The sequence below is a fragment of the Leucopleurus acutus genome (assembly GCF_964270905.1).
Source record: "Leucopleurus acutus genome assembly, chromosome: 10".
Taxonomy (NCBI): Eukaryota; Metazoa; Chordata; class Mammalia; order Artiodactyla; family Delphinidae; genus Leucopleurus; species Leucopleurus acutus.
In genome coordinates, this window is record NC_139153.1 from 44,792,309 (window position 1) to 44,817,963 (window position 25,655).

A 25,655-nucleotide genomic window follows, 5' to 3' on the forward strand; every position below is an offset into this window, starting at 1 on the left:
CAACTAAGTCCACGTGATGCAACTAATATCCGGCACAGCCAAAATAAATAAATAAATAAATATATATTTTTAAAAAGTTAGCTCTGACTGAGAAAGTAAAACCTGCATGGCTAGTCACTGGGCAGGAAAAACAGATATAAATAAAGACAACTGTACAGTTAACAGGAAACAATATTTCTGCCAATGAATGCTACATCTATGAAGGGTCATAATAACCCTCTTCTTTGAGTAACTACTGATTTCTTACTTATTGAGAAACTTTGTTCTCTAAATCAAAGATTCTCAGAAACTTTGATGTTTTACATTTTATCAGTATGAATGAAAGTTTCAATTTACAACCCAGGGGCAAAGCTTCAGAAAAGGGGTTTCTGGACAACATTTTCAAAGAAACAGGACCATGGGTTCATTTTGTTGTCTAGGGCTGATGTTGACCACTTTAGAAAGTCCTGCTTTCCTTTGAGTCTATCAAAACAGTGTTTCATTTAAATTTCATCTAAACTTCACATCTCCCCACAATCCTATAACCCTCTCTCTTCTTAGTGGTCTTAGGTTGATTGGGCTTGGACCCTGTCACGTTCAGCTTCCAGGCTCCTAAGATGAAAATTTTGAAAATAGATGTGTGAATGAAAAATGTTGCCTGACTTATCAGTAAACAAAGGCTATTGCGGCCATCAACCCATCAACCACTAAAGCCATCCCAACTGTGCACTCTGAGGGGATTCAGGATGGAAAAAAGAACAGTATATTGGTCCTAGATAGCTAAGGTGCATATCAAAGGAATAATTTCAATGAGCCCAGACTCTTGCAACTTCCCATACACAGAAAAGCCCTAAATTCACTAACTTGCAATGTCTGTTTTTTTTTTTTTTTTTTCCAATTGGGGTATAGTTGGTTTTGGTTTTATTAACAGTAATCTTTTGATGTTCCACTACCTGGTTTTTGCTGGAAAACTCGTATATATCCTGGCTCCTCCCTTGCCTCTTTGGAGCAGTCCCCCAAAGCGATTTGAGAGGCTGTCTTCCTGGCTTAGGTCCTCAGAAAAGCCACCAAATAAAAAAATTCTCAACTTTTAGGTTGTGCAGTTTCTTCACTTCACAGAAGCAACGTGCATTTTTCATTCCTAAATATATCATGCCAGGTAGGCATACATATGACGGCCATGCCAGTTCCATCATAACCGGAATTGGTTCATAACTCAGAAAGGTTACAGGAACAAGGATGTCAGGGTTCTGCGTAGCTTTTGCTTCACTTCTTGAACAGGCTGAGACTTTTTTCTCTTTGGGGCCCCAGACAAACAGTTTGTCTGCTAAACTGAAGCCTCCATCCCTCATGACTGAGGGGAAAAAAAAACCCGAGATACATCTACTCAGCTGAAGCTGACAGGTATACTGGGGTCCAGTGTGTACAGGTGGACAGCTCTGGCCACGCTGACACCCGCAGGGATTCTGGAAACAGCGGGGAAGGGGGCGAGCTGCTGCCCTCCCCCGCATCGCCCGGCCTGGAGCCGACATCAGCGCTACCCCTCTGCTCGGAGCCTCAACGCTGAAACCCGAAGCAGGACATCCGCCCTGCCCTTCACATCCATTTCTTGCCACAGACAGGCGCTGCGGCGCGCGGCTTCAGGGGAACATAATTTCCAACACAGCTCACGCCAACAGCTGACGAAAGACGGAAGCTCTAGAGCGTTCTGCGGTCGCCATCTTTGTAGCAGGCACGGACCTTGACCCGCCTTTCCTCTCAGTGATTGGATACGTAGGGACGGCGTACGGCAGGGGCGTGGCTCCGCAGGGAGAGGCCCCGCGAAATAATGGGTGGGGCCAGGACGCCATCTTGGATCCTGGCGTCGTCCCCGACTTGCCCTTCCTCCCGGTGATTGGACGAGCCGGTTGGGTGTCCTGGAAGGGGCGTAGCCGGCCAACCAGACCTGGGCGTGTGCTTTGTCTGGTTCTCTTGCGTTTGAACCGTATAGGTGCTTAAGATGTTTTTGCTTATTACTGGACGCCGGCGATGTAGCGAGGTAGAAAAGGCTTGCTTGGAGAATTATCTTGCCATTATAATGAAGCTTTGAAGAACTCTGAAAACCGCCTGGGGCTGCTTTGAAAGGTGTCTTAAGATGCTTCTTCAGGGACCTCCCTGGTGGTCCAGTGGCTAAAACTCCGCGATCCCAATGCAGGGGGCCCGGGTTCCATCCCTGGTCAGGAATCTAGATCCCACATGCTGCAACTAAGAGTTAGCATGCTGCAACTAAAGATCCTGCATGCAGCAACGAAGATCCCGCATGCCACAACTAAGACCTGGTGCAGCCAAATAAATAAATATATATTTTTAAATTTATTTATTTTTATTTTTGGCTACGTTGGGTCTTTGTTGCTGTGTGAGGGCTTTCTCTAGTTGCGACGAGCGGCGGGCTACTCTTCGTTGCGGTGCGCGGGCTTCTCATCGCGGTGGCTTCTCTTATTGTGGAGCATGGGCTCTAGGGGCGTGGGCTTCCGTAGTTGTGGCTCACGGCCTCTGGAGCGCAGGCTCAGTTGTAGCACACGGGCTTAGTTGCTCCGCGGCATGTGGGATCTTCCCGGACCAGGGCTCGAACCCGTGTGCCCTTTTTTTTTTTAAAAAAAAAAGATGCTTCTTCAAGGATGGGCTTCCCGGGTGGCACAGTGGTTAAGAATCGGCCTGCCAGTGCAGGGGACATGAGTTCAAGCCGTGGTCCAGGAAAATCCCACATGCCGCGGAGCAACTAAGCCCATGCGCCACAACTACTGAGCCTGTGCTCCAGAGCCCGAGAGCCACAACTACTGAACCCGCGTGCCACAACTACTGAAGCCTGCGCGCCTAGAGCCTGTGCTCCGCAACAAAGAGAAGTCACCCAATGAGAAGCCCGTGCACTGCAACGAAGAGTATCCCCGCTCACCACAACTGGAGATAGCCTGTGCACAGCAACAAAGACCTAATGCAGCCAAAAATAAAATTAAAAAATAAAATAAATTTTAAAAGAAAAGAAGGGCTTCCCCGGTGGCGCAGTGGTTGAGAGTCTGCCTGCCGATGCAGGGGACACGGGTTCGTGCCCCGGTCCGGGAAGATCCCACATGCCACGGAGCGACTAGGCCCATGAGCCATGGCCACTGGGCCTGCGCTTCCGGAGCCTGTACTCCGCAACAGGAGAGGCCACAACAGTGAGAGGCCCGCGTACCAAAAAAAAAGAAAAGAAAATCCTGGTTTCCTTTCAAAAAAAAGATGCTTCTTCAAGGATGCACTGTCATTTTTCAGGGAGAAAGATGGGGAGCACATTCTAGGAAGAGGGGGGCTGACTGCATGAAAAGCCATGAAACGTAGCTATAGCGGGATTAGGGGTGAGGGGCGCAGAACGGCCAGAGAGAAGAAGCTAGGAAGGGGGGTTGGGGTGAGATTATGCAAGGCCTTGAATGGCTAAGGAGTTTGGACTTTATCCTGTAGATTAGGTGATAAAATGGGACTTTTGGAGGACTTTAAACCAGTGTGACATAACCATTTAGTGAACTCTAGAAAAATAATTCTGTAACTGGAGAATCCCAGTCTTTCCCAAAGTGTGTTCAATGAACCACTTGGGGAGCTTGTTTATTACATGCAGATTCTTGACCCTCCGCAGACCTGCAAATCAAGATTCTCTGGTTGTACAGCCAGGAAACACATTTGGGGGAAAGAAATGTGCAAATCATAAAGGTAGAGATTTGAAAGTTCACAAGCTGAACACACTCTGTGTAACTAACACCCAGACCAAGAAACTCTCCAGCAGCTCAGAAACCCCCCTTCCCCCTCCAGCCATTGCTGACTGCACCAGGGGTAAAAGTGACTACTTCTAATATCATAGATTAGTTTGCCTGTTTTGAATTTTCTATAAATGAAATCACAGAGTATATACTCTGTCTGGTTTATTTTTCCCAGTGTTGGGTATAAATTCATCCATGCTGTTCCCACGTAGTTGCTGTTGACTCCATCACTGCAAACTTCCACAATTTATCCATTCTCTTGTTTATGGCCTTTGGGTTGTTTCTAGTTTGGGGCTGTTACCAAGAAAGTGCTGCTATGAATATTTTTATTCACGCCTTCTGCTTTATAAATTATAAAGCAGGATACCAAGGCCTAAAGACTACCCAATTACTGAGCCCCTCCCTATTCAGGTACTGTACCAAGAAAAGATTTCAAGGTTCTGCTTTTATGGAACTTATGTCAATTGGCACAAAACTACAACCTAAATGAATGGAAAAATCAGTCGAACAATTGCCATTATGATGATAGCTCTAAGGAAAACAAAAAGCTGAGCTAGAAAAGGGAGAAGTAGAACAACTGCAATTTTTTTATGAGGTAGTCAGGTTAAGTCTCAGAAGAGGTATCTAGAAAAAAATACAAGACGGAAGTTGCTACTGCTATTCAATGAGTATGAAGAGGGAAGGGCATTCCTGGCAGGGGAGACACCATGTACAAAAGTCACAGCACAAGACAGTTCTTGGTGGCCTGGTCAAGATCAGTGTGGCTGAAGAAGCACAATGGTGAAGGAGGGATGGCATAAGATGTGCTGGGATATAGGAACACATGATGCAGGGCCTTGTAGGCCAGAGTAAGGAGTTTAGATTTTATTCTAAATACTGTAGAAAGCCACTAAAATATTTTATGTATTTACTTATTTATTTATTTATACATATTCTGGACACAAGTCCCTTATCAGATATTTGATGTGCAAATATTTTCTCCTATTCTGTGGGTTGTCTTTTCGTTTTCTCTGTTTTGGCTGCGCAGCGCGGCTTGCAGGATCTTAGTTCCCCCACCAGGGATCAAACCTGTGCCCCCTGCAGTGGAAGTGTGGAGCCCTAACCACTGGACCACCAGGGAATTCCCTGAAGTACTTTAAAAAGAAAGTGATGTAAGAGGGAAGAGATATGGAAACATATGTATATGTATAACTGATGCACTTTGTTATAAAGCAGAAACTAACACACCATTGTAAAGCAATTATACCCCAATAAAGATGTTAAAACAAACAAACACACACACAAAAAGAAAGTGATGTGATCCGATTTACTTTTTAAAAAGATCCCTCTAACTGGTGAGCAGAGAACAGAGTAAAGGGAGCAATGGAGAAGGCAGGTCACTTAGAAAGCTGCTAGAACAGTCCTGGGAATATACACTGGCAGAGAGCTTAGAGGAAAGGACTGAAATACATTTGGGAATTGTCAGCACAATGATCAACACCTTAAGGATGAAAGTTAACATTGCCATATTGGGACAAAGATATATCCTGCGGGTGTTCTGATGTGATGCATCAAGGGCACGGCATTTCTACCAAAAAATGTATAATCTGAATCTAATCATGATGAAAACTACAACAAATCCACATTGAGAGACCATCGACAAAACAACTAGCCTGTATTTTTAAATGTCAGTACTATGAAAGACAAGAAAAGATTTACTACAGATTTTAAGACTAGACGTGATAACTAAATACAAATTGTAATGCTTCATGAGATCATAGACCAGGAAGATTTTTTTTCATTTGCTGGAAATGACATAAATGGAACAACTGATAATATTTGAATAAGGAGTGCAGATTAAATAATAGACTATGTAGGAATTCCCTGGCTGATGAGGACTCTGGGATTTCACTGCCGGGCCGGGTTCGATCACTGGTCGTGGAATAAGATCCCGCAAGCTGTGCCGTAGCCAAAAAAACCTCCAAACACTATGTTATTATTAATTTAATGAGTTCGACCACTGAACTGATTATGTAGAATAACGTCCTTGTTTTTAGGAAATATCACATTTAAGTGTGTAGAGATAAAGGAACATCATGTCTGCAATTTCCTCTCAAATGGTTCAAAAAAAAAAGATTAAAAGATAAAGCAATGGTAAAATGTTACCACTTGGGGACAATTACCCGCGGTATCAACTAAGCCAATCCAGCAATTCCAGTCCGGGAAAAGGAGCGCGGCCTCCGCACGCTCCGGCGAGGTCCGGCTTGTTTCCCAGTGAGCATGCGTGCGCGTACGGGCGAACGTCCCAACCAATCGGTGCCCACGTCGGCGTCTCGTGCATCGCAGGGGCGGGGCGGCCTTCTACACATGCGCACAGTAGGGTGGGCTTTCTTCCTTTTCGCCTAACGCCGCCAATATGGTGAGTGTCCCGGTTCTGGGCTCCGGGTCTGCCTGCCATGCTGTTCCATCTCTACTTGGGTTGGGGAGTGGAGGCGCGGAATGGCGCCCAGTGGGTCTTAGGAAGCGCACGGTGAGGGTCCTCGGGTGGGCAGGACATGGAGTTGGCAGCTTTCCGGATGCGCGCCCGACGAGCGCGTGTGGGGCCCGGTAGGCCTGGCGCTGCCTGGGCCACGCGTGCGCGCTTCGGCCGCCTGCGTCGGACCGCTGGTGTGCCCAGTCTCTTGGCCCGGCCGCTGGGGCCAAGCCGGGATGGGGCTGGTGATCCGGCCGTGCAGGCCCCGTAGGCCGGCGAGAACTTGGCTTTTGCCGCCGCCTTTGCGGATTTCGTCTATCTAAGTTCCATGGCACCTGGGCGTGTTACCCTCAACATTCTTTTTCCCTGTTGTTAGCCACACTGCCTTTAAGCTGCAAAGCCTTGCAAACTAGGGAGTATGTTTAATCATTTTCTCTTTCCCACTTCTCAATTTTAGGTGTTCAGGCGCTTCGTGGAGGTTGGCCGGGTGGCTTACGTCTCCTTTGGGCCTCATGCCGGGAGGCTGGTCGCGATTGTAGATGTTATTGATCAGAACAGGGTAAGTGCAAAGGAAGAGTGTCACTGCTTCACATGGCAGTGGATGGTATGCAGTGTAGATGATAATGGTAATTGTCCCAACAGCCGTCTTCGGATAGGAGTACTACGGGTGGTAGTTTTATTTTAGGAAACCCAACGCAGATAGGGGTTAGGAGTACAGACTTGAATTGGTGGGTACTGCTGGGTTTGAGTAATACTTATGCTCCTTCAACTAGGCAGAGTTTTTAACTAATTATGGGCTAAAACATAGGTGAGGTTTAAATCAGTTATTATGTTTAAAGCAAGTTTAGAACAAAGCCGGGCACACAGAAAGCCATTATTTGCTATTGTCACTATTAGAGCACCACAACTGAGGGATTGACCAAAGGCTGTGAATAATCATAAAGTTATTTGTTGGGAATGCAAGGATTAAAGATTTTAAATTATATGTAGTTGGGTTTTATGCTGTGCTGCTGTTGCTAAGTCTTTTTAACCTTTAAAGAAAAGCATTTAAATATAAGGATTTGATGATTCTGAAAGGAATAATATATAGAATATTTGCATTTTGAATGCTGTTACCTTTTTACACTGAGATCCTTGATTTTACGTCTTCTAGGCTTTGGTGGATGGACCTTGCACTCAAGTAAGGAGACAGGCTATGCCTTTCAAATGCATGCAGCTCACTGACTTCATCCTTAAGTTCCCACACAGGTAACTATACACCAACCGTCACCCCTCCCCTAGTTTTGTTAATGCTAGCAAAAGCTTGCTTAGTTTAATTTAGAAATGTTTTTGCTATTTTGTTGTTTTTCTCTTGAGAACATAGTAAGCAGTGTGAAAGTGAGAGCAGTTTAGAAGAGGGATTTACATCGTAGAAGTGGACAGGCATTATTTACTTCTAAAATTCCCTGCGGTCCGGTAGTTCTCTGGCTTTCTCTCTATCTAGATTTCCCATCCTTTTTCTCTTGTTCCCCTTTCTTTCAGGTTTTACACAACAAAAGCCTCCCTGTATATGTGGTTCCCCCAACATATGTTAGTCCATTTTAGCTTCAGAACAAAACTACCGATTGTCTCTTGCAACTCTATCATTAGTTGAGCTTTTTGTATGTGTCGGCTATTAAGTATTTAATATACATCATCTCCTTATGACAGCCACAAAGAGGTTCTATTCCCAGTTGTTTGTAAGGGATTAAGGCATTCTGTGATTCTTGACATGATTTAGGTTATAGAAGTTAAACAGTATGATGTGTTGCTATGCAGTGACAGTTGTTTGCAATGGAACATGTGCTGTGACATATTGCTAGTTTATTTTCTAAGCATACTGGGTTTTGATATTTGAAAGGAATTTCAAAATGATTATAATTCCATTTTATGGTGTTTGAACACAAATCTTTATAAGCGTTATTGTACAAAATAAAAGCATAAGGCATAACGATTTACTTTACATCATTCTTTATGAAAGGAAAATGCTTTCTACACATCCACTATTTGAGTGATATTATATACATGATCAGGTGATTTTTAAACCCAGAAAGTGGAATGGTTTGCATATTTTTATTAAAATTTTGTTTGAGATTATAAGATATCCTGGCTTAATGAACACCGTTCCAACAAGTAAAAGATATTGATACACTGTGCCAGGTGGTGTGTTTTCTATGGAGACAACTAGAACTGGAAGTAGAAAAAATGAGAAGGGTTCTTTTGGCATTTTCCTTATGCTTTTTTAATTTGAGGGGTATAAATTGTGCTTTTTCAGAGGATGAAAAGCTGTCCTTGGATCTGTGTGGTTTCAAAGATGATATCTATCTGTTTATTTATTTTATTTTTTGGCTATACTAGGTGTTAGCTGCAGCATGCGTGTGGGATCTAGTTCCCTGAGCAGGAATCGAACCTGGGCCCCCTGCATTGGGAGCACGGAGTCTTAGCCACTGGGCCACCAGGAATGTCCCAAAGATGATTTCTTAATCTATATGGTATTGGCTCTTTCTAGTGCCCGCCAGAAGTATGTCCGAAAAGCCTGGGAGAAGGCAGATATCAATGCAAAGTGGGCAGCCACAAGGTGGGCCAAGAAGATTGAAGCCAGAGAAAAGGTAATGATTTAGAGTCATTTGAATTTGGACCTTCTCTGGGGAAGATTAGAAGGTGGTATGACAGAGATTTTTTTTTTTTTAACAGAAAGCCAAGATGACAGATTTTGATCGTTATAAAGTCATGAAGGCAAGGAAAATGGTAAGTTTTTAATTAATTCTGGATTGTTGTATTCTAACCCTAAACTAGTTTGTCTGGTTAATTCTGCTTGCCTAAGCTTACAGACCAAAGTTGACTTATAGGAGTCTTAGACATCATAAGGATTGTCTTCTATACATACATATTCCATACATATAAGATGGACGTGTGTTTTGTATGCATATATGATAAACATTTCTATTGAAATTTTTCAGAGGAACAGACTAATCAAGCTTGAAGTTAAGAAACTTCAAAAGGCAGCTCTCCTGAAGGCTTCTCCCAAGAAAGCACTTGCTGCTAAGGGGGCAGCTACAGCAGCTGCTGCAAAGGTTCCAGCAAAAAAGATGACTGCTACGGGTAAGAAGGCTCCAGCCCAGAAGGTTACTGCCCAGAAAGCTGCAGGCCAGAAGGCAGCACCTCCTCCAAAGGCTCAGAAGTGTCAGAAAGCTCCAGCCCAGAAAGCACCTGCTCCAAAGGCATGTGGCAAGAAAGCATAAGAGGCTGTTATAAACAGAATAAAGGTTCTTTTTGACATGCTGGCAAATCTGTTTAATGTATGGATTAAAGTCTGTTACTGGGGCCGGGATTACGAGGCAGATTGATGGTAGGGTTGTTGTCATTGGAGAATCAGTTTCTTAGTCCCACTCTACCCAGACTCAAAGTCATCACACAAAGTCTTAAGTAATGTTCTCATGGGAAATCGTGATAATTAGACCACTGGGTTAATTTTTTTTCCCTTGTACAAATATATTTCCCGTAAATAAGTAAAATCCCAGCTGCTTTTGATGCTCGAGTTTAGTAAATTTTCTTATAAAAATAAACTAGGAAAACAAATACATTATACATTGGTTCCTTAAAGATTCTGGTTCCCAATCATTTCTAATCAAAAGCTGGCTTCTGAGCCTCACTGGGACAAGGAGGACAGCTCCTTTTTGCTTGGTGGTATTAATAGGCAGGTGAAACAGTGTAATAGTTTCTGTGATAGAGGAAATACAGGCAATTTTGGGTTACCTGTCCTTGTCTGAGGGGGTTGTCTAAAGTGGAATCTTCAGCTTCCACCCAAAAGAAAGATGGTGTAAGGGGAAGGGTGGTATGAACCTCAGGAATATAGAGGACTGGCCAGAGACCACTGGACCCGGAAGCCAGTTGTTGGGTCTGTGTTGGGCAGGTGGGGTGTAAGAAGCCATAGGGTGTTTTTAAATGGAGTGATACCTGAGATTCAGATCATGTGCTGTTGAACTGAATGAAACCAGGCAACAAGAGTGGGAAGGTCAGATGGTGTCAAGCTTGGCCGTATTCCTTACCTTGACAAGAGTCCAAAATAAAGTGGCAATGGTGATGCCATTTGGTAGTCTTGATGTTAATGTAAATAAGTGATGTCTTCTACTAGTCTCTTGGTTTACCACTAGTGCTTCTGTCCCACCTTTTCTTGGATTTTTTTTTTTTTTAAGTTTCATGAACTGCATTCTCTAGTATTCCAGGTAGCATTCATGAGTAATAAACTTTTGAATGCTTGCTTGTCAAAGTATTTTTATTGTGTGCTTATGAGTTTCTACAGCACATCTGATAGCGAATGTATGGGTTTTTTTGTTTTGCTTTTTCCCCCACACCATTTCTGTAATTCTCCACACTTCAGTTAAATTCTGACCCTTAACTACCCAGGTGAGCCTCAGGTTAAGGGGTCTGCCCCGACTTCAGACGTCAATTGCAAGTCCCAGGCCTCCTGTACTTCTCACTGTGCAGCTGAAAATTGGAGTTCCCATGACTCCTTCCTTAGGTTTAACAGTTTATTAGAGCTAAGGCTCATTGCAGAACTGGGAAATACGTTACCAGTTTGTCACAAAAGATAAAACTAGGGAACAGCCAAGTGGAAGTGCATGGGTCAAGGTGTGGGGGGAAGGGGCATACAGCTTCCCTGCCCTCACTAGCTTACCACCCTGCCAGCACCTTCATGTATTCATCCTGGAAGCTCTCTGAGCCCCTCATCCCTTGAGAGTTTTTATGGAGGTTCATTAGGTAGGCACGTTTGTTAAAATATTGGCCATTGGTGATTAGCTAGATCTCCAGCCCCTCTCTGCTCCAGGCGGTGGGGGTTAGCGTTCAAGCCATGTGGTCCCAATCCCCTGGTGGATTCCTCTGGTGACGAGGACCCCCTGTCACCCCCAAAGTTAGGAGCCCCCAGCTGCTGACTTACCAGGAAACACAAAGGCAGTCTCACTACTCCGGAGACCAAGGATTTTAGAAACTTCTTGTGTCAGAAAGAAGTGAACACCAAACATTTCTTTTTTTTTAATTTAATTTGTTTAATTTTTAAATTTTTTGGCCGCGTGGCATGTGGTATCTTAGTTCCCCAATGAGGGATGAACCTGCGCCCCCTGCAGTGGAAGCGAGGAGTCGTAACCACTGGACCACCAGGGAATTCCCCAAATATGTATTTCTTAAATCACAGCATTACAGCCTGTGTGTGATAGTTTAGAACCAGAAGTTGTTACGCTTTGCATGAATTGACTCAGTTAATCCATTGAATTTATGAGTTTGAAACTATTACCATTCTCAACTGAAAAACTGAGGAAAAGGTTAGTAATTCGCACAAGGCCATACAGTGAATAAATGGTGGAGACAGGATTTGAACCTGGATAGTCAGACCCCTGACTTCATGACTTTAGGTCACAGTCCAGGCCGTCAGCCACTAAAGTGGGAGAATGGGGCTTTACATTCATTAGGTTAAGTTGCTGCTAGCAAATCTTAGCGCCAGAACTCGAAGCATCACAAGAAATATAATGTCATCACAAGTGGTAACTGTCCTTGAGGAAGTGATCGTCAACTTGGGGTGAGCAGCCATGGAAAAGCCGGTGCGGGAGCAGCGGCTGAGGTCTGGCTTGGGGGAACCATGGAGAAGGGCCAGCCTCCCGGCTTCCTAGAGAGGCGCCCAGGGCGCCGGCCGGGAGCGCTTCCGCCTTGGCTCTGTTCGGCTGGGCTGCCGGCACTCAGCGAGCGGCTGGGGATTACGTGACCCTGCTCCCCAGTGGCCCAGCCCTCCCCATCCGGAGCTCGGGCGTCAGGGCCTGGCACTCGCTGCGGAGGGGCCCTCGGGGCGCCACGAGCCTGGTCCCAGCCTTCTGCTGGAGAGGCGCGATAGACCTTCCTGCCTCGAAGAGCCGGCCGGATCTCCTCTGATTCGCGGTACTCAAGGTGGGGTCAGGTGACGTTTGGGGTCGCCTGCTTCCCAGGGTGGAGTGTCCAGATGTGGATGTGGTCTCCGGTCCGCATCGCCCACTGGGACGTTGAGCGTCTTAGCTTTTCCTCCCGGGGTCAGAACACCCCTTGCATTTTTTTCCGCAGCCGGTGCAGAGGTCCACGGACCCCTTTTACCCTACTTTCTCTCCAGAAGCTTGTTTAGAGTCTGCCAGAGTCTGCTCAGTAGAAGCATTCAGTGCAGACTACTTAGTAATGCATTCACAGTGGGTCAGGGATTTTCTTAAAAACCATGAATACACTGCAGTCCTTGACTCTTGCTTCAGAGATTCTTTCTAGGAATTTACATCCTCACCAGGCAAATTTGTAGAGTGTACAAAGGAGCAGTTGCAGCACACAATGAATCCCTAGCAAGGGTGCAGTGAGGCCATCCACAGTGTCCTAAGAGTATGTTTCCAAGGATAGTGGTGAGGAGACTGAGGGAGGAAGAGGTGGCAAGTGTGGGAAACAACACAGGGTCAGTCTCATTGTGGTTCTTTCTCCTCTTAGCTCTGCAGGTTCTTGCTTTTCCAAACAGAGAGGGCACTGCACGAAGCCAGGGGTCATCAGCCATGCTCCAGAAATGGTCCCAGGTGAGCTGAGCTTTCTTCTAGCTTTCCATATTCAAAACAGATATGAAAGGGCTTTGCAGGACCCATAGCCTGCCTTGGACAGTCCTGTGCTTAGCTTTGCATCCATCAAAGAGTATGGCAAAAGAGTGTGTTCGGGGAGTTGATGAGGGAGAGTAGGATAAACTTGGGAGGATCAGGTTGGGAAAGAGGGGAGCACCGGCCAAGAAATTCTCCTAGAAACTGAGAATCTATGTCCATGCAAACTGCAAGTACGGTGCACAGATGAGCAGCTTTGATCTCACTGGGGGGCTCATTAGAAAGGCAGAACCTCAGATCTCCTGAATCAGAAGATACATTTGTACAATCTGGGGAATTAATGGGCAAGTTAAAATTTGGGGAGTGCCAGTCTGCGTGACAATACACAGAGGAAGGCTGCCTCCTAAGATTAAACAGGCACGCCCATAAGAGGAGTTTACTCTGCAGACCACGGAGTCAGGGTACAAGGAAGCCCAAACAGGGAGCATTGGAGGGTGTGGATCGATGAAGGAGGTGAATTCTTGGAGGAATGCTGAGTTTGGAGCTGAAGCCAGTGCCTCTAGCCCATTGCAAAGACTGCAGCTTAACCTGCGTAAGAGGCTGTATCCATTGTTGGCACAAATTCATGCAGCATTGGAGGAAGTTTTCCCTCCAGAGTTTTCTTAGTGGTACAGGATAATTTCAGTAAATTTTTCTCCAGAGTCCTACATTATGTAATGAGAAAGCTGGGTATATCATGTAATGGATGTATCATATAATGAGAAAGGTCCATCCCAGAAATTTAAGAGCAATGTGTACTTGTTTCATTTTTCTGGACACTGGACCATCCACTTCTGTTTCAGCACTTAAGCCAACATTAGTTCTGTCAGGAAATGTTTAAACATCTTTGGGGACAGTCTGTTCTCTCCAAGTGCTTTGTCTGGACTATAGTAGTCATGGGGGATTATGTTCCACTAAGAGAACCCCAAGCGACAGTCGCTTAAACAAGATAGAAGCTTCTCTCTCACAGCAAAGAAGTCTGGGAGAGGCAGCCTAGGGCTAGTGTGGCAGCTCCACTGTCATCACACATCCAGGTCCTTTATTTTTTTAATAAATTACTTTCATTTTTTAAATTAATTATTTATTTTCGGTTGTGTTGGATCCTCGTTGCTGCGTGCGGGCTTTCTCTAGTTGCAGCGAGTGGGGACTACTCTTCGTTGTGGTGTGCGGGCTTCTCATTGCGGTGGCTTCTCTTGTTGCAGAGCACGGGCTCTAGGCACGCAGGCTTCAGTAGTTGTGGCATGTAGGCTCAGTAGTTCTGGCTCGCAGGCTCTAGAGCGCAGGCTCAGTAGTTGTGGGTCACGGGCTTAGTTGCTCGGCAGCAGGTGGGATCTTCCCAGACCAGGGCTCGAACCCGTGTCCCCTGCATTGGCAGGCAGATTCTTAACCACTGTGCCACCAGGGAAGTCCTCCATGTTCTTTCCGTCTTTCTGCTCCACTGTCCTAGCACTGGCTCTCATGCCAAAGGTTACTTCATGATCCAAGGTGGCCGCTTGATTTCCAGCTGTCATGTGCATTCCAGCTAGAAGAGATGCTAAAAACTCAAACCTCTCAGCTGAGTTGCTCTCTTTTAGGACCTCTCAGAGGTAAGATAGATAGATAGATATATAGATACATATAACTGTCAGCCTTTGCTCCAGTCTCTATGAGAAACATTTGTTATTTGGAATCTTTTAGGAGGTTCCCCTAATCTCATCTGTGGTTGTAATAAGTGCTGAGATTTATATAACATCATGTGCCAGGTGATGTTTGCTTTACACATATTAATTCGTTCCATCCTTACAAGAGCCCCATAAGCTAGGTACTGCTATTATCCCAGTTTTCCAAATGAAGAAACTGAGGCACAAAAAGTTAAGTGTCTCATCCAAGTTCATACAGCTAATGGCTATAGGGATGGGATTTGAACCTAGGGAGTCTGGCTCTAGAGCAGGGTTTGTCAACCTCAGCACTGTTGACATTTTGGGCCAGGTAACCCTTTGCTGTGGGGGACCCTCCTGTGTCCCCCACAGTAGCATCCGTCCCTGGCCTCTACCCACTAGGTGCCAGTAGCATCACCACCACCCGACAGTTGTGACAACTAAAACCATCTCCAGGCATTGCCACATATTCCCTGTTGAGCACAGTATCACCCCCACCCCGCCCCCCATTGAGAACCACAGCTCTAAAGTCTGTGCTGTTAGCCGTTATGCTGTGCTGCTCTGTTATCTGCTTCCCACAGGGAGGAATCTGCAACGCTGTTGATTTAATAATGGAGAAGGAGGAATTACTAGCAAAGGACCAAAGCAGAGTGATGAGAGATGGAGCCGGATGTTGAGAAGCTGAATGTTGCAGAGAACAAAGAACGAAGGATGCGTCAATAATTAGAGAGGAGAGGAGGGTGGAAGCCATAATGTGAAGGAAGAAGGTCAGGACCATGGTCTCAGCTGTTGACTCTCAAGGAAGTAAAGACAGAATATTACATTCAGGATCAGCAAAGTGTCTGTTCTCTCCACTGTTCAGTAAGGGAGCCACTAGCTACAGGTGCCTATTTAAATTAAAATTAGAAATCCAGTTCATCAGTCACACTAGCCATGTTTAGATTTCCTGGTCAAGGTGTTATCTGATTTCTTCACTGTACAGTTATTATTTTCCCCTTGCAACTGATAAATCCGTTGGGAAACATTTAAGAGCATGCACATATCCTGCTTCTCATCAAAATTTCCGCCTAGATTTAGCATCCAGCGATGGTTCTTGTCTGAACCAATCTTTACAATGATGGCTTGTAAAGTATCGGATGGCTCCGATACTTCTTTGGTTATTTCTTCCACCCATAAGGGACTAAGAACAAAGAGACGGTTGTTGTCATGACAGACTGGGATAGGGGACAGTGTGATTCAGGGAGAGATATTATAGTAGGACTAATTTATGTAAGTGGTCAGTTCATTTTGAAATTTTTGCTTCCTTATTCAGCCTTGTAATAAATACTCAGATAAAGAGGTCTCGCTTTTGTCTATTTGAAATTGCTTACTATCACTGATCCCCATCATCTAGAAATGGGAATAATAATTCTGACTTCACAGATGTGTTCTAAGGATTGAGCTAATTGATGTGAAAGTAACTGACACGGGACAAGGCACAATGGCCTAAACAAGCTATGACTTTCTTTCTCCCTTGGGAAGGTGGAAACGGCCCCAGTGAGAGGCAGGAAGAGACACACCTGGTGAAGAGGACAGTGTTGGCAGGTCGGACAGAGCTTAGGTGATCAGGGACAGGTCCATGTTGAAGAATGGAGACTGCCTTTCTGTCCCTGGAGTCAGATGTGTTAGGAAAGGAGAAGGTAACATTGCCTTCATAGGACAAACAGCTTCCTAGTAAGGCAAGATGTTGGGAAGAGGAAGAATCGCCCCTCTGTCTATACTAAAAGATATGGAGGGGGCCGTCCAGAGAGGAACTGAGTGGGAGGCCCTGATGGGGGCTTCAGAATGGGTGGAGCCTGGGCAAAAGATACCTGCTGTGGTCATTTTAGAAAACATGCCAGAAAGATGGACCCAGCCCATGGAACCAGACGCAGGGTTGCTGTGATCACCAGGCAGACAACAGTAGGTGCTGCACTGTGTGCTTGGGATGACAGTAGTGGGACCCCAGAGGCAAGCACATTGAAAATGCGGATGCTGGCTGAGGGCTGTGCCTGACTGGGGTGCTGTGTGGCTCTTCTTTCCAGTACACACCCTCCCTAGGGCTCAGAGCCATGGACTCCAGGAGATTCCTCCCTTCCCTGGAGTTCAGGCCGCTCCCTCTGTCCCATCCAGGGCTTGAGCAGGAACCTGTTGTTTCAAGAATCAGTGAGCTTTGAGGACGTGGCCGTGTACTTCACCCAGAACCAATGGGCCAGCCTGGACTCTGTGCAGAGGACCCTGTATAGGGAGGTGATGCTGGAAAATTATGCAAACGTAACTTCCTTGGGTGAGTCCTCCTTCCTTCCTAAAACTCAGCTTTTGCCATTGTGGGCTCCTGGTTTCCTCCTTAATGGATCTGGGATCTCTAATACTACCAGGATTGATGCTCCATGAGCTGAGCTCCCCAATCCCCAGTTGTAGGAGTAGCTGCTGGAGAAAGATCTGGGTTTACTTTGGTTTTTTTTTTTTTTTTTTAATTATTATTTATTTGTCTGTGCCAGGTTTTAGTTGCGGCATGCGAGATCTTCAGTTGTGGCATGCAGGATCTTTAGTTGCAGCATGCATGATCTTTAGTTGCATGTGAAATCTTTAGTTGTGGCATGTGAACTCTTAGTTGCAGCATGTGGGATCTAGTTCCCTGAGCAGGGACCAAACCCGGGCCCCCTGCATTGGGAGCGTGGAGTCCTAGCTACTGGACCACCAGGGAAGTCGCCACTTTGGTTTTAAACGAGACTTCTCGGGAATTCCCTGGCGGTCCAGTGGTTAGGACTCCACGCTTTTACTGCTGAGGGCACGGGTTCAGCCCCTGGTCAGGAAACTAAGATTCCCACAAGCTGCAAGTTGTGGCCAAAAAAAGACTTCCCCTCTTTCCCTGTGGGAACTCTCCTGGGAGGGGCTTTGCTCTGGGCACAGAGCACTGAGAAGGTTCCATGTTTGTTCCTTCACTCTTTCAGTTCCCTGGAGGAGACTCTGACCCCATCTCCTCTGTGTGAGAGTCTCCTGGGGCTCCCCCATACACACTTCCAATGACAGTGGGAACTTTCTTTGTTCTCAGAGCCAGAATAAACTTCCTCCTGAGCAAAACAGTTTGAGCCCTCCTTACACCCCAGAATCTCTCCATACTTGCCTCACTTCATCTCCTAGGACATCACTTCTTTTTCCACCTGGCAAAGCAGAGGGTGGGCTGAAAGGGGTCAGAGGAGACTCTCCTCAGCTTCCTGTTCCTTTTCTTTCTCCTTCAGCAACATTTCCGTTCCCCAAACCAGATCTGATATTCCAGCTGGAGCGAGGGGAAGCACCAGGGGGCCTGGATCCCTGGACACCCATCAGGAGAGAGGTGAGAGGTGTCTGCACAGGTAAGCAGGAGAACCTACCATGTTCCTCTTCAGCTTTGCCTCCTTCGGTCTTTTAATGATTTAACATGAAAAAGGTTCCCTTGCTGGAGCTTCAGACCCAAACTGGAAAAGCCGAGTCCAAACATTTCATTTTCTGTCATTTTTCTTTGTAAAACTAAAGGACTTCAAACCTTTTGTAGTGAAAATAGGTTTCTATTGGTCAACTTAAGAATATAAACAGAATATAGTAAGAACTTGTTTCTGTAAGAATATTTTATATGGGTGTGTGTGAAACTGTACAGGAGAACGGAATGTTTATGAATTCCTGAACACTAAGTTATAAATTAGCTTTTGGAAGAAAGCCTGTTTATTTTGGGGAGTGTTTTTTCTACTTCTGTAAAAAATGCTATTGGCACCTTGATAGGGATTGCATTGAGTCTATAGATGACTTTTGGTAGTATTGACATTTTAACAATATTAGTTCTTCCAATTCATGAACACAGGATATCTTTCCATTTATTTGTGTCTTCTCTGATTTTTTTTTTCCCTCAATATCTTGTAGTTTTCCAAGTAGATATCTTTCACTCCCTTGGTTAAATTTGTTCCTAAGTATTTTATTGTTTTTGATGCTGTTGTAAATGGGATCAATTTCGTTATTTCTCAGAAAACTCATTGTTAGTGTATAGAAATTATTCAGATTTTTGTATGTTAATTTTATATCCTGCAACTTTACTGAATTCATTGATTAGATCTAACAATTTTTTGTTGAGTCTTTAGAATTTTCTATATATAAAATCATGTTATCTGCAAATAGAGACAATTTTGTTTCTTCCTTTCCATTTCTGGTACCTTTTATTTCTTTTTCTTGCCTGTTTTCTCTAGCTAGGATTTCCAGTATTGTATTGAATAGGAGTGGTGAGAGTGGGCACCCTTGTCTTATTCCTGATCTTAGAGGAAAAGCTTTCAACGTTTCACCCTTGAATATGATGTTAGCTGTGGGCATGTCATTTATGGCATTTATTATGTTGAGATATGTTCTTTCTGTGCCTAATTTGTTAAGAGTTTTTATCATGTATGGATGTTGAATTTTGTGAAATGCTTTTTCTATATCTATTGAGATGATCATACAATTCTCTTCTTTCATTCTATTAATTTGAAGTATTGGTTGGTTTGCAGAAAGCATGATTGGGAATGAGTGGTTTCCTTTCTTGAAAGATATTGAATTGAAGTAAATGTAAAGAACCATCCAGAGATTTGGTGTATAGCCTTTCTCATTCAATTGGCCCTGTTCTTATACTCTCTCAATCGCTAATGCTATTCAGAACCTCTGTAAACCAAATGCCCCTTTATTATTCACCCACACTCTGTTTTCATCAGTACCTTTAGGTTGACTCCAGCACTTCAGGTCACCTTGATGAAACCCTTTCCCAGGGACCCACCTGCAATTGTCAGTGTCTCCCTTTGCCACAGCTACACATTATTTAGTTAGCCTGCCAGCAGCTTTAAACCAGCATTGTCCAGTAAAGCTTTCTACAGTGATGCAAGTGTTACATATCTGCACTCTCCAATATGGTAGCCATTAGCCACATGAGCACCTGAAATATGGCTAATGCAGCTGAGGAACTGAATTTTTAATTTCGTTCCATTTTAATTAATTTAAATTTAGGTAGCCACATGTGGCTAGTGACCACCTAATCAGACAGTACAGCCTAAAACCATGAAAAAACAGCCTCCAACTGCCTCTTTTAGTTTCTAGATCAGTGGGTTTCAAACCCTAGTGTGCATCAGAATCACTTGCAGGGCTTGTTAAAACACAGACTGCTGGACACCACCTCCAGAGAGCCTAATTTGGCAGATTGGGGTAGGGCCTGAGAATCTGAATTTATAACAAGCTCCCAGATAATGATGGTCCTGGAACCACACTTTGAGGACCACTGTTCTTGAGAATCTTGAACTGTGTTTTTAAAATTCTGGGTTGCAACTCCTCAATGAGTTGTGCTCAGCATTTAAAAATTAGACTAGACTGTGCTAGACTTAAATAAAATAGACCAAACTTGTATAAAATCTGTCATACGTTCATTACTCTTAAGGGTATCATTCTGCGAAACTTTTGTTTCTGTTTCAGTTTTGTACGAGAGTATACGTTTTTGTGTGGAAGCATGTGTGTACTGAGTGAGTCATGGTCAAAATAACTCAAGAAACACTAAGCTAGAAGTTTCACTTTTCGTGCCTGAAAAGGCAAAAACGGCTTCCCTGTTGTAGTGCCACCAGTGAGAGTGTGGGTCCCCCTTGCCCGCCAGTTGCCTTCTCCAGTCCTAGAAGGGTCTTGACTAGCCATGTCTTTTTTCCTTTCATGGGTAAGTCTTTCTCCCAGAGGACAGCACATAGGTTTTGAAATTGCGCTCCTTTTATGAACCCCTCACAACCGGCAGTGTTACAAACCGTTTTTGCCCCAGTCAGACTTGCTATAGAGCACATCTCCTTAAAGATTACAGAATACTCTAAAGCATTTGGACTTTCTTGCCTTGACAGGGCCTTGAGATCCACTGTTGTGGACAGCATCTCCCAGCCCTCTGGATGCTGTGTGGCATGAGAGCTGCTTACCCAGCTCTCTTTGCTGTAATTCAGAGATCTCCTTCCTCTACCTCAGCTCCCTCTGCTTTCCCTTTTTTTTTGGCTGCTCTGTGTGGCTTGAAGGATCTTAATTCCCCAACCAGGGATTGAACCCAGGCCCACAGCAGTGAAAGCACTGAGTTCTAACTACTGAACCACCAGGGAATTCCCTCCCTCTACTTTTCTTAATTCCTTTCCATTCCAGCAATTTCTCCACCCCATTCCCATTTTTCTTCTTCCATTCGTCTCCATTAACAGTTTCTGCTGTCTGCACTGGTTTTGTTGTCTTAATGGCATTGCTTTACTTCTCCACCTCCAGTATTTTTTTTTTTTTCAGTACGTGGGCCTCTCACTGTTGTAGCCTCTCCCGTTGCGGAGCACAGGCTCCAGACGCGCAGGCTCAGCGGCCATGGCTCACGGGCCTAGCCACTCCACGGCATGTGGGATCTTCCCGGACCGGGACACGAACCCGTATCCCCTGCATCGGCAGGCGGACTCTCAACCACTGCGCCACCAGGGAAGCCCCACCTCCAGTATTTTTAACTGTTCCTTCAGGGCACCATCAGGAGGCTACGTCTCCCTCCAAAAAGTATATATGTCCCGGGCAAGCTAGTACTGCTTAATCCCTTTCTCCTTCTAGCATAAATAAGTGACTGTTATGTTTTCTTTTTTCTTTTCTTTTTTTTTCTTTGATACCTTTATCTTTATGTAATTCCCTTCTTTGTTTTTTTGTCAGTCTTTGTTTTAAACTATATTCTCTCTGGTATGAGTATTGCTACTCCAGCTGGTATGAGTATTGCTACTTCAGCTTTCTTTTTGTTTCCATTTGCATGGAATATCTTTTTCCGTCCCTTCACTTTCTCTGTGTGTGTGTGTGTATTTATTTATTTTAATTTTTACTTTATATTGGAGTATAGTTGATTAACAATGTTGTGTTAGTTTCAGGTGTACAGCAATGTGATTCAGTTATATTATGTTTTCTTTTTATCATGCTAGGTTGTAAAACCAAGACTGAGAATGGAGGGCAAACTCCAGAGCTGAGCATTTCTAAAGAACCAGAATCACACAGACCGATAATGGAGGTACTGCTGGTGGATGTTCCCCAGCACCCTCACTTTGAGAACAGCTTAGAGAAGCTGAAGCTGTATGACATGGGGAAGAAAACAAACTCAAAGAATGGCGATTTCACAGATTTGCCAGTCCAGGATCATACATCTTCCACTGTTGAAAGAGAAGAGATAGCCAGACAACTGGAAGGAAGATGTGGTGTCCACACACATCTCATTGCAAAGCAGGGCCTCCCTAGAGAACAGGTATTTTATAAATGTGGTGAGTGTGGCAGATATTTCAACCAACGTTCAGACCTTCACCAGCATCAGAGAATTCACACGAATGAGAAGCCCTACAAATGCAAAGAATGTGGGAAAGCCTTCAGATATAACTCAAAACTGTCATGGCACCAGAAAATCCACACTGGGGAGAAACCGTACCCGTGCCAGGAATGTGGACAAGCCTTCAGTCAAAACTCCCACCTCCTTCAGCATCAGAAACTCCATGGGGGAGAGAAACCCTATGAATGTAGGGACTGTGGAAAAACCTTCAGCTACAACTCAAAACTTATCTGGCATCATCGAATCCACACTGGGGAGAAACCCTTTAAATGTAAGGAATGTGGGAAGGCCTTTCAGTGTAGCTATGACTGCGTCATCCATGAGCGAATCCACACTGGGGAGAAGCCATACGAATGTAAGGAGTGTGGGAAAAGCTTCAGCTCGAATTCAGTCCTGATTCAGCATCAGAGAATCCACACTGGGGAGAAACCTTACGAATGTAAAGAGTGCGGCAAGGCTTTCCACCAGAGTTCGGTATTTCTCCAATACCAGAGGTTCCACACTGGGGAAAAACTCTATAAGTGTCATGAATGTTGGAAAACTTTCAGTTGTAGCTCACGCTTTATAATACATCAGAGAATCCACACCGGGGAGAAACCTTATGAATGCCAGGAGTGTGGGAAGGCGTTCAATCACCCTGGTTCAGCACCAGCGAGTTCACACTGGGGAGAAACCTTACGAGTGTAAGGTGTGCAGGAAATCTTTCAAATGGAGCGCAAGTTTCTTTCAGCATCAGAAACTGCATACTAGGAAGAAACCTGCCCAAGTTACAGGGCCGTCCCTCGTTAAGCCCCACTGCCCCACTTCAGTCCTCTCCCCTTCACCTCCCCAACATGCGAGCCCTGCCCCAGCCATGCCAGGGTCTCCCCCGTCTTCTCCATGTGCAGTGCTGCTTCCTTCCTCTGTGCCTCTCTTCATGCTGCTCCCCTCATCAGAAATGGCCAAGTCTTCACCTGTCCAAATCATGCATTTCTTTCAGGATCTTGCTTCTCCTGGGAAGTCATCCCCTCATAGCCTGAACCCTTTATCTCATTCCCCCTGAGCTCCCTCATGTTCTCAACTCCATTGTCCCTAGGATAGCAGACTTTCCTCTGGTCTCCTGGTCATGTCTTTAATGATACTCTTCTGGTCTTCCATAAGTAAATCATTATTGTTCTCCCAGCTCCATTTAAGTTTCATGCTTAAGGACCGTGTTTGATTACCCTCTTCTATCCCCTGGGTAGCAAACGGTAGTATATTTTTTTGGGGGGGGGGATGCCTCACAGTTTGCAGGATCTCAGTTCCCTGACCAGGGATTGAACGCGGGCCACAGCAGTGAAAGCCAGGAATCCTAACCCCTAGCCCACCAGGGAACTCCCTGTAGTATTTGCTCTTTATCATGCCCAGTTTTGGCCTACCATCAGTCTGCTCCTGCCTTCTGGGGCTACTAGAGTTGGAAGAGTTGGCAGAACATTTTGGGCTTTAGGGGGATGTCATTACAATGAGATGAGCCATAGTAATTCAACAAGTAGGGAAAACGCAGAGTCTGTGGGAGGAAGTAATCAGAAAAAGTATCCAATGATTACCTTCAGTATTTAAGGAGGGCCATTTGGTGGGGCCAGTAGCAAATTTCATAGTGGGGAATCTGAGCCTTGGGTTTTCTATTACCTTGATAATGACCATTATGAGGATCTTGTGTAACTAAGCTATAGTGCAAGGAAATAATCAGTGACAAGAATATGATTGAAAGGGGATGTGCTTTTTCTGTTTGGGTTTCTTTGCTGTTCCCATCCATATCATTGTTTACTTTTAGTGTCCACTCAACTATATAGGTACAAAAAGTGACTTGGGCTTGTGCAATTGAGGGCAGGTGCCTGGGTGTATATCTAAATTATACATGGGTGATGCTGTTGGCATCACACTGGGGAACACCAGAGGGAAGGAGAAGAGAAACCCAACAGTGACTTGCTGTAGCTCCTGCCTTAGAAGAGAGCTCATTCCTGATCAGTTACCATGCGTGCCTCAGCCTGTTATCACACCTACTCCACGTCCCCCATCATTCATTTGTGAGGGGTGGTGCTTTTGAATTAATTTCCTAATGAACGACTTTGGTAACACCAGAGAGAAGAGTTTAAAGGACGCTAATCTTACCAGATGTTATGATCTCACTGGCTTGGCCGCACTGTCCATCCAGTGGCTAGAGGCCCTGACCTTTCTCAGAATCACTGCTTCAGGACAGTGTAGTGACGTGGAAGGGTACTTTAAATAATTACATGGGGATAAGTACTAAGAAAAGGATACATACATTGTCATTATAACACCATAAAATTGTCTCTAAGGGAGGGCAAAGAAGGGTGGTTTTGGTTTTGGTTCTGGTTTTGGTCAGGCTTATTGAGATACACTTTATAGACAGTAAAATTCACCCTTTTAAAGTATACAGTTTGGTGAGTTTTGACAACTGAATACATTTGTGTAACCAAGATACAGAAAAGTTCTATTACCCCAAAAAGCTCCCTCAGCACAGGGAGAAAGTTAAAAGGTTGGCAGGATGTTAAGGATATTTTCTTTATTTTCATTCCTTGATAAAGTTTGTGCAATACATAGAATTCAGCGGACTAAAAGGCAGAAACCAAACTTATCCAGCTGTGGTCAGAGCTTCCAGAATATGCAAAGATGCCTCATCCAGAATCATTGTTAAGAAAAGCAGTCAAAATATAGGAAAATGACAGTAACTGTGGTTTCTTTATCACACATATTTCTGACACATGCACGCATATATGTGTGTGTCAAAAACGTAATATATATTTATATGTAATATGTGTGTATCTATATGTATGTGTGTATATATATGTGGGTAACTATGTAAATTTTGTCCTATTTATTTTCCTAAAACACCATTAAACAGGAAGGGGCTCCTGGGAGGATTATAGCAAGGAAGGGCACCTGGGAGGATTATAGCAAGGAAGGTTGGGGGTGAGAGACTCTAAACTAGCCAGACTTCAGAAAAGGGGAACTTCTAAATATAGTTTGGAAGGGAGCAGATTATACCATGAGAAGAAAGCAAGCAGTGAGGGAAAAGTATAAACAGATCTCCTCTGGGCTGAAAGTGGCTTTTGAGTGCTCACAACAAAGAGATTTATGGGTTTCTGACTTTGGTGACTTTTATTTTCTCATTTATTTCTTCCTTTATTCATTAATTCAACAGGCATTTAGAGCTTTTTCCTGTTGTTAATTGAATGTTATTACACAGCCTCCACAGCACCTACTAGGTGCTGAAAGGTGAGTGACGTGCTGTCCTTTCTGATGCAGGGACCAGCATTGCCAGGTGTCTGGCACTTAAGTAGACACTCAGGAGTTTTTTTGAAAAGGGCCATAATGTAGCTCACAGAAAGGACACGTGTAAAAATAAACTCACACATAACTTAGTGTTCTGGGGCTTCCCTGGTGGCGCAGTGGTTAAGAATCCGTCTGCCAATGCAGGGGACACAGGTTCTAGCCCTGGTCCGGGAAGATCCCACATGCCACAGAGCAACTAAGCCCGTGCACCACAACTACTGAGGCTGCATGCCTAGAGCCTGTGCTCCACAACAAGAGAAGTCACCACACTGAGAAACCTGCACAGCGCAATGAAGAGTAGACCTCACCGCAACTAGAGAAAGCCCATGCACAGCAATGAAGACCCAATGCAGCCAAAAGTAAATTAAATAAAATTTAAAAAATAACTTAGTATTCTTTCAGGAGTTTCTATTTTCTCTGAAAGTGAAATAACATTATAACCAGCTGACTGCCCCACGCCCCCCAATTTGCATGAGGACTGCCTGCTTCCCTCTGGAAAGGTAT

The 25,655-nt window shown here is 44.7% G+C and overlaps 2 protein-coding genes across 2 annotated transcripts; both read left to right on the forward strand.

The window, feature by feature from the left end:
• The first annotated feature begins 6,086 nt into the window (after positions 1-6,086).
• Positions 6,087-9,505, forward strand: RPL14 (ribosomal protein L14). Its single transcript, XM_082849217.1, has 6 exons — positions 6,087-6,144; positions 6,656-6,757; positions 7,352-7,446; positions 8,726-8,825; positions 8,911-8,964; positions 9,177-9,505. The coding sequence occupies exons 1-6, from the start codon at positions 6,142-6,144 to the stop codon at positions 9,456-9,458; spliced, it is 636 nt and encodes a 211-aa protein (XP_082705343.1). The 5' UTR covers positions 6,087-6,141; the 3' UTR covers positions 9,459-9,505.
• A 7,215-nt stretch (positions 9,506-16,720) lies between these two features.
• Positions 16,721-22,756, forward strand: LOC309967069 (uncharacterized protein). The gene is made up of 3 exons (XM_082847546.1): positions 16,721-16,784; positions 17,740-17,853; positions 21,442-22,756. Exons 1-3 carry the CDS (start codon positions 16,751-16,753, stop codon positions 22,521-22,523), a joined length of 1,230 nt encoding a protein of 409 aa, XP_082703672.1. The 5' UTR covers positions 16,721-16,750; the 3' UTR covers positions 22,524-22,756.
• Positions 22,757-25,655: the final 2,899 nt, after the last annotated feature.

Coding starts and splice junctions, on each gene's coding strand:
- RPL14 (XM_082849217.1), top strand. Junction 7,447..8,725: donor ATCCTTAAGTTCCCACACAG/GTAACTATACAC, acceptor GGCTCTTTCTAG/TGCCCGCCAGAAGTATGTCC. Junction 8,965..9,176: donor TCATGAAGGCAAGGAAAATG/GTAAGTTTTTAA, acceptor GAAATTTTTCAG/AGGAACAGACTAATCAAGCT.
- LOC309967069 (XM_082847546.1), top strand. CDS start 16,751: ATGCTGGAAAATTATGCAAACGTAACTTCCTTGG. Junction 16,785..17,739: donor TGCAAACGTAACTTCCTTGG/GTGAGTCCTCCT, acceptor TTTCTCCTTCAG/CAACATTTCCGTTCCCCAAA. Junction 17,854..21,441: donor GGTGAGAGGTGTCTGCACAG/GTAAGCAGGAGA, acceptor TTATCATGCTAG/GTTGTAAAACCAAGACTGAG.